Here is an 18,341-nt window from a genome sequence, read left to right as displayed (position 1 = left end):
CCCCAGAGTACGTATGTGAAGTTCTAGCTCAAAATACCATATAGATTTATTTATTATAGCTTGTTAAAATTGCACTTTTTAGGTGTGGGCAAAAATGTGCCATTTTTGGGGTTGTCCTTTAAAATGCAAATGAGCTGATCTTTGCACTAAATGGCAGCGCTGTGGTTGGATAGTGCAGATTAAGGGGTGGTATTATCCCCTTCTGACATCACAAGGGGAGCCAAATTTCAATGAGCTATTTTTTCACATGCTTGCAGAGAATGGTTTATCAAAACTTAGTTACTCGGTTGATCTTTTAAACATTTTCTAAGCACTGGGGACCCAATTATAGCACATAAACATGGAAAAAGTCAGATTGCCATGATATGTCCCCTTTAAAGTTTCACACATACACCATTATATAAACTGTCATATTGACTTATGTACTACTATTGACTATTATTTCAAATTAATAGTTCCCCAAAATAAATAAAAAATGTCAACATTTATTCACCCGGTCACCCTGAGGAACACAAAGGAAGATATAGTGATAAAATGCCTTGTGTCCATACAATGAAAGTCAATATATTTAGTTATCAGTATTTTTCAAAATATATTCTTTGAGGGTTTTTTAGAAGTTCGAAATTCATACAGGTATAAAATAAAAATTAAGGTTAATAAATGATGAAATAATTTTCATTTTGTGGTAACTATACCTTTAACACAGGCTAAACATGCATATTGCACAAAGAGAACTTAACACAAATGAATCTGATTTTATTTCACATATTTGATTTTCTGTTATGACAATTACTGGGACAATTGATCAAAAGTCATCATTTTCTACATAGTGATTAAAGTAACATAAAGGTACAATATATAAGCACCCACAAAAAGGTAAAAAAGAAAACCAGTGTACACATAAAAAGAAAATTGGCATACAATGAGGAATAGTAAACAACGCTATGCACTAAGAGACACAATACGTTTCAGTGAGAAAACACTTGTGTTTTATCTGAGTCCTGCACTCTCCCTCTTACATCTCTGTATAAACGCTTTTTTTCATAAACATACAATGAGGTGTAATAAACTAACAAACTAAACCAAAAATTCTGACTGTACGTAAGAAAAAAAAAATAAAGTAAAGTATGGCAGTGACAAAAAGTGCTACTTTTCTTGTTCGGACAGCAAATGATTTCGCTCTCACATTCATTACGCTTAGTATAATACTGCATCTGAGTGCAATGTATAGGCAGTCCATCCAGGACACATCTGAAATATTCACGAAAACTATGATGGGGCTGGACGGATCTGATTGTTTTTATCTCGACACACAACTGTGTGTTAAAATGTGCATGCACTTGTCTATGTGTAGAGATGTCTCTGGGTTATGGTAAGGTAAGTGTGGTAAATTACTTGCCAGAATGGCCTTTCCATGTAGAAGCTAAATTCATTTATGTGATCTACACAATACTGCAAATGGATCGACTGAAGAAATTGTTATCAAGCATGTCCCTTTTCTCGTCATAAATTAAATTCAAGTTCTTATCACCCTTTGTATCTATAGTACAGGAGTTTTTAAGGAGTTAAAAATCCTGTTTTAAGCACCTTAGATCTGTAATCACCCCAGAACTATTGAGATCATACACAACAATCGTGTGCACTGTATGGCTAACATACACTTACACATACTATGTAATGGCAAACTTAAGCACCTGTGTAACTGTAAAGCCATGTTTGCTGTAGTGCAAGATATATAAAATAATGACATCTATGATTTACCCCAATCTCTTTTTTTGTAAGTATTTAGGTCTCGTTTTGAACCCCGTCAGGATACATAACAAAAGGGATCATATTGCAGGTAAATTCATCAGATATGAATTATTACTTTAAAAGTGAAACACCCTGATCAATTGTTTGAATTAAAACAAACCAAGTAATACAAAGTGAAAACACACTGTGCTAACAAAGCTGAAGCTCAGTTATACAGTATACTGTAGGAAACACCTTCAGGTTAACGTTGTGAACCATGTGGTATAATATTGCTGGTGAAGATCAGTCACTCACGATTTAAATGTGAATGATTTTTTAACCCAAACATTATCTAGACCCACATGACATCTACGAGCTTCTGAATGGACTGACATGTGCAGTATCTCTCTCTCTCTCTTTTAGATATACTGAATCCAATGCATGCCAAAGCAAATAGCAGAAATCTCTGAGAAATCTTTAGCCTCAGGTGCTCTGAAAATCAGCTCAGAAAAAGCTGCAGTTTCATGCCAATGCCATCCATGCTGGTATATATGAGATTATATATCTATCTACTATGTCTACTAGAGACGTATTGACAGTCAGTCTCTAATTGCAGATTCAAGATCAGACGATTTTAGATACGGCCTCATAATCACTAACAAGTGTTTGGCTAAGTAGGAAACAAGCTTGATTCCTGGCACTAAAGAGTTAACACTAGTGGTGCACTTTGCAAAGAAGCTTCAGTTTCAGGCTGACCTCAAACTGAGTCAATTGCACTGACAATGTGCTCTTTTTTCTTTGTATCACCATGATGTGAAAAAGAAATAAATCACAATAAAAAACATGGGGCAACATTTCCCATTCTTTCTTATCAGGCAATGCATGAACTTTACATGTCGTCCTTGTTTTTGTTAGCACAAGAGTATCAGTTTATCACAGGTGACGTGCCGTTTGTATATGAGAGGAGAGGGCGTGTCTTCTAACACTTGCTTTTCACAGTGTTCCTTCGATCCAATTATTTAGGAAAGTACGTAAACGTGTTTATGTGGCACGTTGTGAAACTCTCTTGGTTGCTTTGGCTGTGTGTTTGTGTTAATGCGACGGTGTCTGAGTGCAGTTGTAGTCGGATGGAGGAAACAGGGAGATTTTAATCACTCCTCTAGTGACTTGCAGTCCTCTCCCCCTCTTTTCCTCCTTCCTCTCGCTCTCTGTGGCCGGCTGATGTCGTCGGCGCGTCGAAATCAGACGAAGGTCTCTGGGGTTGTGCCGTTGATCTGGACGTAGATCTTGGGGTCTTCCTCGCGTTCCTGCTTCTGTCTGCGCAGCTGCCTGCTGTAGCAGAGAAGATAGCCGGGCAGGCAGAATCCCAGCATGCTTACGATGAGTAACCCCACGTTTACCTACACAGAAATAAACAAGAGGGATTTTTAAATGACAGCTTATGATAATTTGTGTTTTTCATTTATTTATTTATTCATATGTTGTTTCAAAACAGAGAGAAAGTGTTTCGTATTTCAATCATTTTCTCACACAAAGCTATAAAAATGGCTCGAAGGATTTTTCTCATTTTAATGGACTTTAATGGACCCCAATACGTAACAGTTTTAATGCAGTTTAAAATTGCAGTTTTAAAGGACTCTAAACGATCCCAAACGAGGCACAAGGGTCCCACCCAGTGAAACGTTTGTCATTTTTGGCAAAAAAAATTTCACTTTTAAACCACAACTTCTCCTCCTCCTCCGGTCCTATGATGCGCCAGCGCGACCTCACGCAATACATCATCACGTCAAGAGATCACGGATGACGTATGCGAAACTATGCCCCAGTGTTTACAAGTGTGGAGAAAGAGGACCATTCCGACGTTGTTGTATGTGGTATGATACTAATTAATGTCTTTGTGTCAGTTTATTGTTTAAAATGGTCCGCAAATGTGCGTTTCATATATGTAACACGTGACCTTTACGCAGTTACGTGAGGTCACGCTGGCTTGTCACACGGCTGGAGGAAGATGAGAAGTTGTGGTTTAAAAGTGCATTTTTTTTTGCCAAAAATGACAATCGTTTCGCTAGATAAGACCCTTATGCCTCGTTTGGGATCGTTTAGAGTGTTTTAAAACTGCAATTTTAAACTGCATTAAAACTGTTAAGTGTTGGGGTCCATTAAAGTCCATTAAAATGAGAAAAATCCTGGAATGTTTTCCTCAAAAAACATAATTTCTTCTCGACTGAACAAAGAAAGACATCAACATTTTGGATAACATGGTGGTAAGTAAATTATCTGGATTTTTATTTTAAGAAAATGAACTAATCCTTTAATACACGATGTATCTACAGAAGAGTCAAGTTTTAAATAGATAAAATATAGATTTTTGAGCGCAATGCTAATGGTCTAATCGATGCTAATGGTCTAATCAGATTCAATGAATTATGCTAAGCTATGCTAAAACTGGTAGCTCCAGACCCGGAGATCAGCTGTATGAACGCGAAGATGCGTTTGAGGCAAAGTGTTTTTGCATTAATCGCGCTTCTTTGCATTGACTTTGTATGTAATCTACTCATGCAAATCGTTGAATTCGCGTTTAGTATGTACGGTCTATTACGGTACTTTTATAATAGTTTTTTTCTCTTGTCGCCTCTCTTTTGTTGTATGGCTGAATGCAAAAATAAATAGCTTCTTTTGTGATCCTTGGAAGTATGTAATGCATCACAGTTTGGTGTCAATAATGACTTTTCCTTCATCTTAGATTAATCAAACATGCAATCTTTCATTTGATCGTCATGTGTTTGTTTGTGTGTGTGCTCACCCAGAGAGGATCTCCTTCCAGTGGACCCATCATGGCCATAAAGAGAGGCTGCTGCAGCAATGCGAAAAGTGCGCTAATAAGAGACTGCATTCCTGTCAGACTGCCAAACTGAGAGGAGGGATATCTGCGCTCATAAAGAAGAGCATGTTTCTTTAATCTCGATTCAAAATAAGACAAAACATTAAAACCCCTAAAAATTATACTCACACAGCAGCATACAACCCTCCAACTGCAGAGTGAATAAAGCCTCTCACGATGGTGTGCAACACAAATGACAAAATCTAGGAGGAACACAATAAATGCATAATTATTATAGAGTTTTATTATAAAGATTTTCTAGAGTAGATGCTTTTGTAATAAATAATGAAAGTGTGGTTAAGGCAGGCTAAGAAATCTGCCACAGTGAGGCACTGCTGCGCTACTGCAATGCTGGGCACATTCGCTGCAGTAACATGTGAGTGACTATGCACCACTTCCTCTCCCATTGTACAGCTGGCCTCAGTTACCTGTAGATGAAGATTGGGCACCAAGCAGATCACCCCAAAGCCGACCAGCAGCAAGTTAGTGAAGGTGAATGCACGGGTAGCATTACTGATTTTCTGGATCTGCTTGTCACGTTTCTTTGGTTGGGTAGAATCCCTAAAAGATCAAGAGCAAATAATCAGGCTCATAATCAAAAAATAAGTACAGGGTGGATTGTTTGACACCTAATACCAAAAAGAAATCTCATTTTCAGACTCACTTCGTCACTTGTTTCTCATTTTCCTCCTCGCAGTCTTTGAGTCTCCAATCCATGATGTAACCAATCACAGGGGCTGTTATGAGGCAGAGCAACTGCAGCACCCCGAAAATAGATGTGTACGTGCTCACTGAGAGAAAAATAAAGTTGAGTTTTAACATCGACAAGTTTCCAAGATGAGTAGGTGGAGGGATGATTTATTAGATGGATATGGTGCAGTGCACTGATGCATCACAGTGATCTCTAAGCACCTAGGGGTGAGCTCATGCTTTTACGTGACAGCAAGAATTAATGTCAAGTGAAGGTGGAAAAGGAGATGGGGGCATATTATTTTGCCTGCGGTCTTACCCATTTCCATCCTCTCCACTGAAAATAGACACCCAGCACGAAAAACAAAGGAAAGGAAACAGAATTAACAACAAGGCCAGCCGAGTAGATACAGAGATTAGGCAAGTTAGATTAAGATTAGAAAAGTTAGGCAGACAATCACTGCGTGTGACATCACAGAGAATACCATTTTTTAGCTATCAGCCTTTAGCATTAAACTCCCTATTTAGCGCTACATACACATACATGTATAATTTTAAGAAAACATATATTTATATATAATATAAATTATATACAAATATAAACATGTATATACACATGCAAATGTTTCTTAAATATATACATATGCGTGTGTGTATTCATTCATAATTGTTATACACCCACATATATGAAAACAAAAACTTTTGTTCTGCAAAGAATTAGTCGCGACTAATCGTTAAGCAGCCCTACTAAACAACATACAAAAATATTGTGTCAAGCATCAGTAAACACCTTTGTTCAGGTCTCCGTTAGCAAGCGACTCCAGAATGTTGTTCATGGCTCCCATGTAGAAGATGAGTCTGAGCTGAGTCACACACATTGTGATGAGACTGAGCATGAATATAGGGCTGAAGATGCTCTTCATGAAGGATTGGGCTGCAGAAAAACAAAAACAACACTTTAATAATATCATCAGATATATGGCAGGGGCTTAAAGATGGTGGACCTGTAAGTGTATTTAATTGGCTTCATAATTACTTTAAATAAATGTATTGGGTTTTGCCATTGATTGAGCGGGAGTGCTGACAACAGTAATTATGCACATGTTTTGGATACCTTATAGTCCCTATTTATTCGATCATTTTATCATTTAAAACTCATCTTTGATTATAAAAATTACATATTTAAATGTTTTAACCCTTATGTGTTATAGGGGATGTTTTCATCCACTAGAGGGTTTTTTTACTCTAAATTTTGCCACAACTTTTTCTCTATTTTAGCAAATTGAATGATTTTTGATGACAAATCTTATATTTACATATATTTTAAGAAAATGCTTTGAAATTTTTCAAAAACTCAACGATATACCGTGGGCAAATTTACTACCATTTCATGTTGTTAGTGGATGAAAACATCCACCAAACCAAACGGCCACAAAAATGTATCAGATGAATATTTTTTCCAAAATTTTTTCATGATCAACAGTAAAAATGACAAATTTGACCTCTTAGCAAAAGGAAAATATACCAACATTCATAAATGCATGATAAAAAGGTGTCATGGCTCTGCAATCAAAAAAATTTGGTTATAATGGAAGTCAATGGGGCAAAAACAGCCACTAACAATAAATGAGGGAGAAAAAAATAAAAACTGATGCTACACAAAAACTAAAAATGCTTGAAAGCCAATGTTTTTACCAATCTTTGACATGCCCAAGACTGTGAAAAAGGTTTTAAAAAATCCATGTTACAATCACTTTTTATATTGAAAATCTGTCATTTTGTGTTTTTTCCCCAAATCATTGACGCCACTTATAAACTTTGCAATTAAAGAGTTAAAATCATGGAATTTTGATTAACAGATTTATGTAAAAAAAATGGAAAAAATATTCATCTGATACATTTCTACAGCCGCTTAATTCAGTGGATGTTTTCATCCACTAACAACACGAAAGGTAGTAAATTTGAACAATTCACAAGGGTTAAAATAACCTTGGTTCATTTAGTACACTGCAAAAAATGTATGTCCTCACTTTTTTTCTTGATTTCCATTATAAATGTCTAAAAAAAATCATAAATCCAGATATATTGACTTGAAAAATATGAAAATTAAGTATGGTCATGCTTAATGTAGAAAAAATATTAAAGTTTCAACTTTTTTTCAAAAACAAATCTTATCCCAGTTTTCGTTTTGTCAAGCATAAACTCTCTAAAAAAATGTTAGACTTAATCTTGTTAGACTTTTAAAATTAATCTCATTTTGCTTCTCAAGTAAATATATACTGATATAAAGATTTTTAGATATTTATACTGGAAAACAGGACAAAAATACTCCGAAAAACATTAATTTTTTTGCAGTGTATACACAGGACCATGAATATGCAAATCAGTCCCCACCTCCACTCAAATGGACTAGCACAGACTACCTGATTTATTCGATCAACACGTTGTTGTGATTGGTTACAACATGCTTAACATAAAAACCGGTTAGTTTCAAACCGTGTTTTTGAGATCGTCTATGGTAAACTGTGGTTTTAAGGAGAAAATACTCAGCAATGGTATTGACTGATAAATTTGCACATACATTAAAAACACCACATAGACAGTACCACAGAGGTATTTTTAGACGAAGCAATGATTTAAAATTGTCGCAATTGCATTTCCAAAAACATCTCTCCCAGTGAACTTGGTCACCTCTATGCATGATGGACCAACACCCATAAAACACCTGCACATAGGGCATGCAACTTAACAACGCTGTCTTGTTCAAATGGAAAATATTTCCACGCATGCATAAATGGACAAGCAATGAGTCACTGTTTGGCATAGTAACCTGGAGACCCATGGGTCTGGATTTGTTAATGATCTACTAATTCTTGTGCGGTAAATATACACCGTCTTCCACCAACCATAACCGGAAAGGCTTTTATGGTGCCCATTACAGCCGTGCTGTACGTTTATTCCCTGGTACTTTAGAAATCTAACCTTAAAACACGCAATATCGATATAAACACTACAGCATGCCTGTTAATCTCCTAAAAACCACAGTCCCTGCTTGAGTCACATTTACTCAAACACACACTTTCCAGTGAAGCCAACTGTTGTGCACCTAGTAATAAAAACATGTGGTGGTAAAGGTATTTGTGGTCTACCACTGAGTTAGGAAAGATCAGAAATAATTCAAACCTTATACAACTTTACCTCACTTGCATCTCTAAACTACCCCTCGGTGCAATACGCCCCCTCCACGACCACCTTTATTTCTCCCTGCCAGTTTTAGCCACAGACGTATACTGTTGATGTGGATCTTTCAGGAACGCGGCCAAAATTGATTGTACGGTCCATTTGCTACAAAAGCAAATGAACGGGAGACCCTGCTGAGGGTTATGGGACCCTAAAAAGAGCCAGTGGGCTGACATGTTTGAGTTAAATTTGTAATAATTGCTAGCCACAGATTTGGGTTAGTAGAGGCAAAGTGCAAACATCATGTACGAGTCTGGACTACTGGACCCAGATGTCAGAATTGGGGCATCCCTGCTGACTAAAGCTAATGAAGGAATCTCCATGCACATTAAAGGGGATTTATATAGAATTGTTCATTAACACATTCATGTTTAATTGCATATTTCCTGCATGTCTGGATGCCTGGGGCTCACAGTGAGGGGTGAAAGATTTAGTACAGTGGCAACAGCCAAATCTTTGTGTCTTGTTCTTTCTACAATATGCATGAATGCATGATTATATAAGTCACTTGAATATGAAGAACAATGGGTCTCATTCACTTAGCATGCTTACGCACAAATTTGTTTGTAAAATGTGCGTACGAATGTGCGAAGGTTTTAACTCACAAATCATGATTCAACAAAAACTTTCATACTAAAATTTATTTTAAATGTATACAGAAATGCAAGAACAACTTAGACCACACGTGCGCAATAATCATGATAAAAAAGCATTGCAATGTAACGCAATATGCACCGTAATGCGTCGTACCGTGATACATTGTATTGTGATAAGTACCGTATCGTGAGGCCCTTGCCAATACCCAGTCCTACCCATAGGTGGTGCTATATTTGGGCTATACTGTAGCACCACTTAGGGGCTAATCACACCAAATGCACTTGCAGGCGCCTTTTTTGAATGATATTCTATGGACAGGGAGCGTATGCGCGCTGTTTATGCGCGCCGAGCGCCTTGCGGTTTTTGCCGCCAGCCGCAGCACGCGCTTTTGAAGGAGCGCTGAGAGCGAAGAAGCGTCCGACGTCATTCGCGTCTTTCCATGGTCCAATCGAATGAGGGGAGATGTGGGCCTTACGTTGTGGTGAGGGAAGTTTACAGTTAGTTTGAAGAACTGGACCCCACTCGCTCAATCTCTCCTGCATGTTTGTGCACCTCTCACCCTCAAGCAAGGTCAGAGCAAGCGCCCTCTTTTTAAAGTTTCTGCTAATATTACAGTTAACAGCAAAAGAGCGCTCACGCTTCAATATATGATTGACAAGACCGCTGACTCAGTGGTTGCTTAGCAATATAAAAAGCCGCGTCGCACTGCTCTTTTTTTTTAAAAAGGCAGTGCGCCGCGCCTTGCGTTTTCAAGCGTTTAAAGCACGTTTCGTGTGATTAACCCCTTAGGGTGCTATAATATCACTTAAAGTGGTTCCCCTGTGATAAAGAACCAGTGAACCACTTTTAGCACCATATATTTTGAGTGTATACATTGATAAATGTTTGTGTGAATGTTTGAAACTTTCCAGAAGGTTGATGATATTGTAAAATGACAGTAAGAATGACACTTACATTCCTCTTCTGGTTTGCACTGGACCTCCAGATCGACGGTGGAGAGGCAGAGTTTATTGCCCTCTTGGGTGGCCAGTTGATTGGGTTGGGTTTTCATGGAATTGCCCACACTCAACCTCCGACCCACTGTGGTCACCTGCCTGTAAAACTGTTTCCCTGTGATCTTATGGTCAAAGCCCAGCCAGCTGAACTTGATCTTGACAGTGTCGGAGAGATGAGATAGACGATGAGTGAGTCATTATCAAACAGTACCATCAGTTTTAGACCATATTGAGAAAAGTTTATTTCAAGTCATTGGATCTGAATATAGAAACACTGAATTACTGTACATACGTGTAATCCATATCCTCAGGTCCTGGAAAGGGTTCGAGCGGCCAGTTGAAGAAGCAGTTAATAAAGACCAGACCAGCACAGCCGGCCCACACCAGCAGGATCGTAATAAAGGCAACACCAAGATCGTAGATCACCTGACAGAACAACACTTATCAATGTCACAGATTTAACCTCAGTCTTAAACATAAACCCAACCTAGAGATGATCTTTACCTTAATTCCCGGGAAGGTGACAGCCGAAGATGCATACGAGCCAATCATGAGTGCGATAAAAGTCGAACGAAGATCACCAAACATGTTGGGAAGCTAAGAAAGGGACAATGATGTCAAAAAAAATATTGATTAATTAAAAAACTTCAAGATTTTCAATTCAGCAGTTCTTGTGGGACATTTCAGGTGCATCATGAAAATAATATGTATTTATTGGCCAACCTTGCCCCTTCACATTTCATGAGTACAAAATGTATCAAAAACATATGCCCTGTAACAGGACGATCAGATACAAAGATCGGTAAACATTACATCAGGGTAACATTGATATTCACTGGTAAGAGCAACACGTAGGTGGAGGGGCATCAGTTGTAAAGGCGAATGCATGCCGTGAATACTTTTAGCAGTGAAAGTGTGGGGGACACTAGATGAGTTTGCATAATGCTGTTCCCCTTTAGCTGGGCGGAGGAGCAGAGCACAATCTGTTCTCAACTATACTGTCAGAGTAAACAACACTACAGAGAAACTCAACAGACTCAAAAACCAAGAAGAAAAGGAAACAAGAACGAAAAACAGTATTTTAGTGTTTTTATATGTATTACTGTAATGTTTTATTTTACTTTAGTTTTATTATTCATATTTTTTTGTGTGTATGTAGGTATGAAAAGCAAGGGAACAAGAGACAGTATTTTTATTGTTTAATAATTTTGTTGGTTTTGTGCAATACTGTTCAGGTTCTTATGTTTAGGTTCAGTTATTTAACTTTAATGGCAATGAAAAGGTTATTAGTCACACTATAAAAAACAATGTCAAATTAACATTTATTTTATGTTACTTTAACTAAACAAATTAAGTTAAACAATTTCAGATTGTTTTTATAAGTTAACTTAACTTGTAGTCAAAATTTTAAAAAGTAGTTTGAATTGACTTGCAAAATTTTTTTAAGTAATTTTACCTTTCATTGGTAATTAATAAATTTGACTCTTTTCACTGCAAAACCCTCTAACTGCATGCATGCTTTTTTGACAAAAACAAGTAAGAGTCTTAAATCATAATGCAAAAGTGTCAGTTTCTCAAATTATACCAGTACACGTTTTATATTTTAGAGCTGTTTTTCATTTCTTGCATTTCCAAATCTTTACAGTACGTTGCACCAGTTGACAGCTCACAGCGCCCCCATATTGCATTTTCTCCATAACTCAAACCCTCATCCCAGATTTTCCAAGAACTCTCTGTACTTCTTGTTTACATGTACTTCCTCGCCATTTAAAAGCTTGTTGAAGACAGAAATGTAGGACGGCTCTTCCTTGAAAGTCATTCAGTGCTTCAAATTAGAGCAAAGGTCATCTCAAAATCTAAACGCCCCTGATGACACACAATAGCACACACATCCAACTGCCCGAGGCGATACTCTGCCTGTGGCTGTTTAGGAACAGCTTTGGCTAATGTGAATGTGGAAGAGAGCCAGCAGTCGAACACAGATCAACATGAAGAGAGAGAGTAATGACTCTTTCACAGAACTTAGTTACAGGATGTACAGAGAGTTTGCTTCAACAACATTGTGTCCTTCAGCTTTTCAGACAGTAAGCAGACGGCTAGAGGTCTCTCACAGACTGATGTACCTGTAGGTAACATTGTCTGCCTGATAAATATATGTGTCATTATAAAGGGGAATTGTAGGACAAACTAATTAATGAAGACATAAATGAAGATTACATCAGGGATTACATCCCCATCATCATGAAATTGTTGCTTACTCATGACTGCTGGTCAAACATATGACCACAGAAAGCTGTTAAATTTATTTTCCAGCTCGCTAAATGAGTAAAGACAGTTAGTCATAGCTGATGGTTTTAGGGGGTGTTGAAGCGCTAACACAAGAAAACGTCAATGAGAAGAGGAAATTAACACGAGGACAGAGAAGTGAAATAAAAAGCCCCACAAAGCCAGCAGAGGCCGGACTGATCCTGATACCGCGGTGTAAATGCGGATAACAGAGGATCCCTAATAGCTGTTGTGTGCCTATCAGTATGTTCACACTTCACTATGAGCCAAGGTATGCGTTACATCATAAATGACCTTTAAAGCTTATGCCAGCATAAATGACAAACGCAAAATCTTTCTGATAAAGATGGCATGCCTGATAGTCTTCCCTTTCTATTTCTACTCTCTTTCTCATATGACTCAGCATCCTGAAGAAACAAGCTACAAATGGATTGAAAGCATAAATGGAAAAATGCATTAGTGCATCATAAAGGGTGAGAGAGAGACAGAGAGAGAGAGAGAGAGAGAGAGAGACACAACAATACTGATAAATGTATCCAAGTTAACCAAATGATAAAACAAGTCAAACAAAATTACTTCATTCAAACACAACAACAAAGTAAAATGCAATGTTGCTTGACCCTGAAGAGAGATTACAGAATAGCAGACAGATAAAAACTGAGATCCATACAGACTCAGCGGACAGAAGCTCAGGCAGACACAGAAAAACATGGTTCCCACAGGAGGAGAGATTGTGTCCGCAATGTGAACAAAACCAAATCGGGACAGAGCAGCACTTTCTAACATAACAGTTTTTTTGTGATTGTTGCGGGCAAAAATCCTTGATCTTGCGGCACATTTTATTAAAAAATGTGATGGAATATGCAGGATATTTATGCAATTTTATGCAATGAAATTGCGGCAACTTGCAAAAACTGTTTGCAGCTTTTCAATGACGTTCACGTCACATAATCACATCACTTCATAACGTTCCCATGGGAACAGGGGACATGGCTGTGTTTGTGTGAAGTAAATGCAAAATTGTTCAACTTTGTGCTAAGATATATGTGACTGTTTGCTACAAAAATGCGGAGATTATGAAATCATGCAAGCCCCGCATATTTTGCAAGGGGGGAAACTGCAATATATCCTGCGAAAGTGCTGCGTATTTGAAAAAATGCGCCCCCCCTGCATAAATATGCGAACTTTGGCTGATTATGACTTGAATCGCATAATCACGTTTTTCTGAAGGGATGGCTAAGTAGCTCAGAAAGGAAAAAATCATTGCATAAATATTTTTCTTAATCACTATTTTGTTAAGATTATCTTTTTCATTTCATTTAAGCATAAATGTCATAAGATAATGATACAAACATAAAAATTGCCAAAGCGGTGACAAAAAGCTACTTAATTCAAAATATATTCACCGTCATATTATCTTAACACAGTTTTACACCTCAAGTAAAGATATTTTTACTTCATAATAACAAAACCATGTTTGATATGAAAATGAAATACTTAAAGGAACAGTATGTAGGATTGTGGCAAAAACTGGTATTGCAGTCACAAAACTTGTGGCTAAAACTGGTAGTGCAATCACACAACTGGTGGCCAATACACAAAATGACAACATAAACATCAGTTGGGGGCTACAACTCCACTCTTTAAATGACAATATCCTGCCCAGACCACTGTTGTCAGTGATATAAGTATTTGAAATGAAAATGATTTCTTATGTCTAGTGACATGTCAGGGCCAATTTATGATAAATTGATATACATTTCTTACATACTGTTCCTTTAAGTTCATATTGAACCTGTTAACCCTTGACTGAAGACTTTGGTATATTTACATATCTGTGCGCAGTGTGAGAGAAGAAGAACAGCAGAAATGGAGAGATGAAAGACTGAGGTCACATAATGAATAAGAGGCAGAGAGGCTGCTGCTGGTGTGTTTGTATATATATATATATGAGAGGAGGTTGTTGGGGACAGTCCAGCCATTAAACAGACAGCTGAGTCAGTTTACTGGACAAATATTAGAGGTATGTTGTAGGAAACACAAGCTTTCCCTTATTGCAGCTGGTCTACAAACTGCTGAGTGTGCAGAGAGAAAGAAAGAGGGCGGAAAAGAGTCAGAAAAATCCTCCTTTAAAGTCTATGGGATTTGTTCAACGGTTTTACAGTCCACCAGGTGAAGATCATAAAAACACTTGCTTAGAAAAATTATGGAACATCTCTTCTCAAAAAGCTGCACAAATATATACACAGGATAACGATACACAGGAAAGATAGAATAAAGGCAAGTACGTCAAGTCCCAACCTCACGCCATGACAAACAGTGGTGTTAAACACATAGTTATGCAGAACAGCTGAGAAAAGGTTATAAGAGCGCAACAGCTGAGATAACAGTCTGTACTGTTCTACAACTCACTCATTGCATGCCAGTTCTCTCTCTCTTATGCTACGCACATACCAAACGCGGGGGATCGAGTTACTCGCTCTAGATTACTCGCGAGATTTAACTTTGTGTCATGCGAATTTGAATATTTTCAACTTGGGCAACTTGACGCATTTGAGGCGAATAGGGCGTGTTTTTGTGGCAAACGCGCCGGTCATATCGCGTCATTCGCATCGCCCCATGCAAGGATGTATCTAATCGCGTCTTTGCATTGACTTTGTATGTAATCTACTCGCGCAAATAGTTGAACTTGCGTCTGGTGTAAACCCACGGTTATGCTACATACACACCAAATGCGGGGCATCGCTTTACTCGCTCTAGATCACTCGCAGGATTTAACTTCTGTCTCATGCAAATTTTCGCTCGGGTTGAATATTAATAACTTGGGCGAAGACACGTTTGAGGCGAATAGTGCGTGTTTTCGCTGCAAACGCCCCACTCATATCGCATCATTCGCATCGCCCCACGCGAGGACGCATCTGATCGCGTCTTTGCATTGACTTTGTATGCAATTTACTAGCGCAAATCGTTGAACTCGCGTCTGGTGTAAACCCACGGTTATGCTACGTACACACCAAACGCGGGGCATCGCGTTATTCGCTCTAGATCACTCGCAAGATTTAACTTCTGTGTCATGCGAATTTTTCGCCCGAGTTGAATATTTTCAACTTGGGCGAAGATACGTTTGAGGCTAATAGTGTGTGTTTTCGCTGCAAACGCACCGCTCATATCGCGTCATGCGCATCGCCCCATGCAAGGATGTATCTAATCGCGTCTTTGCATTGACTTTGTATGTAATCTACTCGCGCAAATCGTTGAACTCACATCTGGTGTGAACCCACAGTAAGTCTACTGTATCTCTCTCTACTTCTCTATGTGAGTGTGTAACAAATGAAGCCAGGCCAAAACATGTTGCAAAAGGTAGAACCTGAGAAAAAAAACATTAACACACAGGCAAAAAAACTGGTTTCGGTAATGTGCTGCAAAATATAAACTCGGGAGAGCGAAAAAGATTTTGTGACCTCAAAGGAGCAGAAACATAGACAACCATCCTTGAGCTGCCAATGAGCACAACTTCCTGTTTATCACAACCGCGACTGTCTGCCCCCAATGAAGATGATTCATGATATGAACCCAATGAACTGCAATTGTCACACCAAACACAAAAACAAAAGGAGCTGAGACTTACAAGCAAAACAAATATCTGTGTAAAGTCTTTCTTTAGATTAACCCTACCCTTACAAACATTTACCATGGTTTTACTACAGTTAAAACAAAAAAAACATAACCATGGTTTTGCTAATAGTAATCAATACACAAATAAAAAACACTTCTACCACAAACATCCTTACAATGCAACATCCTAAATATCATCCTCTGAGACACTTTTTGTAATGAACACCTTAAAATGTGGTCCAGGAAGCAAACAAAGTTTTGGAACAGAGCAATATTTTTAATATTGACCCTATCTATGAAATCCGGGGTAATGTCTCATCATCTAAATGTGAGATTAAGAGCATCAAAGTTTGATTTCAATCATTGATTTCACTTTACAATCTTTGACATGACCTTACTCAGTCAGTATTACAAATATCAATATTTTCACTGAATCTTAAGGTAATGTCATATTGGTAAATAGACTGCTAGATCTCAACCTATGTCATAATCATACAAGATGTTTCCAAAATGGCCTGGTGAGACACTGGGACTCAATCCAGCATGAAATCCATGAAAATGTCTCTTTAAAGATTAATTAATGATGACGCTGTGTCTTTTGGAGCAGTAGGGTGCTGCATTATTCAACTACACTGAGTTTAGTGACATTGCACCTTTGCTTAAAAGATTGGGAAGAACAACGAGAGTTCTCGTTATGATAGGATCTGAGACATTAGGCACTTACCGTGAGCGAGGTGAAGGTCATGCACATGCCTCCAAACCCGTTCAGCGCAAGGGCAAAGAAAATCAAGATGGAAAGATCTGCAAAAGGAAACGACAAGGAGGTCAAAGCAAGCAAGGTCAGGTTGGTACAGTGCTACAGTAACTATGATGGTGGACTAGGGGGTATATGCATACATACTTCTTGGATCGCTGGCTCCGTATGCAATAAGCATGCAGGAAACAGCAAAGGAGGCACTAGAAAAATGAGATTTTACATTATTGTTAGCAGTCAGTTGCCGTGAACTCTATATAAGAAGTGTATTCAGAAATCAACCTTCCTCCTACCTGCCGAGCAAACGCAATTTGCGTGGGCCGTATTTGTCCATGATGATGCCAAGAGGCAAGGTGATAGCGCTGAGGAGGAAGGAACCGATGGTGAATGCCAGGTTCAGCATCTCATCTTGCTTTTTACAGATGAGCCAGCCGTTCATCTGAAGAAATTCCTCTTCTTCCTCACCCGCTGAGATCGGCGTTGTGCTATTTTCATTGTCAGATGCATTATGTCCTGTAATGTTACATGGAGAGAGTAATAAAAAGTAAATGGATAGGTGCATCTCATCATCAGGTTACCGGATAATGATGTAGGAACTTCTCGCTTGTGATCACTCTTTTATTATAAGCTATTTTTAAATTGCTAATACGGACTTGTTGTTTATATAATTTCTTATTAACATAACTAAGAGTCAGTCGAACCCAATGCTCTAACCAGAGTTCTGACTTTAAGGAAACCAGTTATGACTGGCCAGTGAAACAGGATATAGGAGCTTCGCAAAGCACACTGGCCACCACCACCTCCACCAAAAAGCTTGGATAAAGGTCAAGTAAACAGATATCCATGCATAGTAAACAACTAGCAAAAAATAGCAATAGAGTCTGTCTGGACCCCTAAATTTGATCTGACACCTTCCTACAACCACTGAGGCTTGATTAACATTTTTACCCTGTTATTTTACCCCGGGTCACCCTGTTGTTTTGATCATGGATAATTGCACTTTGGCTGGGCGACTGTTTTCTACTTGTTTCTTGAAAGATTAGCTTATCTACAGCCTTGAAAATGCTCTTGAATAACTTGTTTTGAGCTGGAACGATGAGGGATATGTCTGCTTCCGACATATGGACAAAGCTATTTTTAGTTCAACAGGGTGTACAAAACAGTGTTTTGTGTGAGGTTATTTGGAGATAAACAAAATTATGGGCCGTGTTTTGAAGTAAACCTGAAAAGATGAGAAGAGATGGGTTAGAAGTCACTTACTGATCATTTGCAAGTACACATCTGCAAGGCTTTATATGTTTTGCGGAGTAATAGAGGAGGAGTCAATACAAACCACTTATAAGTCAAGTTGCCAGTTACAGACTGATATAAACATACCTCAGGGATTTACTACTGTACTTTCATCAGATTAATAACAGAATTCACAGATTTTACGACTGTTTGTCAAGTTTAGGGTGAGTATTATATAAAAATGTCCGAAATCATAAGAAGCAATGAGAAATTATTCTTTACAAAGAGAAAGGGGATGAATTATTGTCATGAATAAAGCCTA

At 38.2% G+C, this 18,341-nt stretch overlaps 1 protein-coding gene across 2 annotated transcripts in view; it reads right to left on the bottom strand.

Moving 5' to 3' along the window:
• Window positions 1-735: 735 nt before the first annotated feature.
• slc43a2a (solute carrier family 43 member 2a) overlaps window positions 736-18,341 on the bottom strand; it is a 28,896-nt gene continuing 11,290 nt past the window's right edge. The window contains exons 3-15 of one of the 2 annotated variants that reach the window (XM_073862772.1): window positions 17,083-17,302; window positions 16,937-16,992; window positions 16,760-16,836; window positions 10,639-10,731; window positions 10,431-10,560; window positions 10,094-10,300; window positions 6,093-6,236; window positions 5,622-5,639; window positions 5,277-5,403; window positions 5,041-5,173; window positions 4,742-4,815; window positions 4,535-4,658; window positions 736-3,131 (exon numbers count right to left, since the gene is read on the bottom strand). In XM_073862772.1, the coding sequence (XP_073718873.1) occupies window positions 2,973-3,131; window positions 4,535-4,658; window positions 4,742-4,815; window positions 5,041-5,173; window positions 5,277-5,403; window positions 5,622-5,639; window positions 6,093-6,236; window positions 10,094-10,300; window positions 10,431-10,560; window positions 10,639-10,731; window positions 16,760-16,836; window positions 16,937-16,992; window positions 17,083-17,302 (1,562 nt within the window). In that variant the 3' untranslated portion in view covers window positions 736-2,972. The remainder of the gene's footprint in view (window positions 3,132-4,534; window positions 4,659-4,741; window positions 4,816-5,040; window positions 5,174-5,276; window positions 5,404-5,621; window positions 5,640-6,092; window positions 6,237-10,093; window positions 10,301-10,430; window positions 10,561-10,638; window positions 10,732-16,759; window positions 16,837-16,936; window positions 16,993-17,082; window positions 17,303-18,341) is intronic. The other variant, XM_073862773.1, reaches the window with a different exon arrangement.

This window comes from Misgurnus anguillicaudatus, chromosome 24 (assembly GCF_027580225.2).
Source record: "Misgurnus anguillicaudatus chromosome 24, ASM2758022v2, whole genome shotgun sequence".
Classification (NCBI taxonomy): domain Eukaryota; kingdom Metazoa; phylum Chordata; class Actinopteri; order Cypriniformes; family Cobitidae; genus Misgurnus; species Misgurnus anguillicaudatus.
This window is presented reverse-complemented; position numbering and strand designations above follow the sequence as displayed.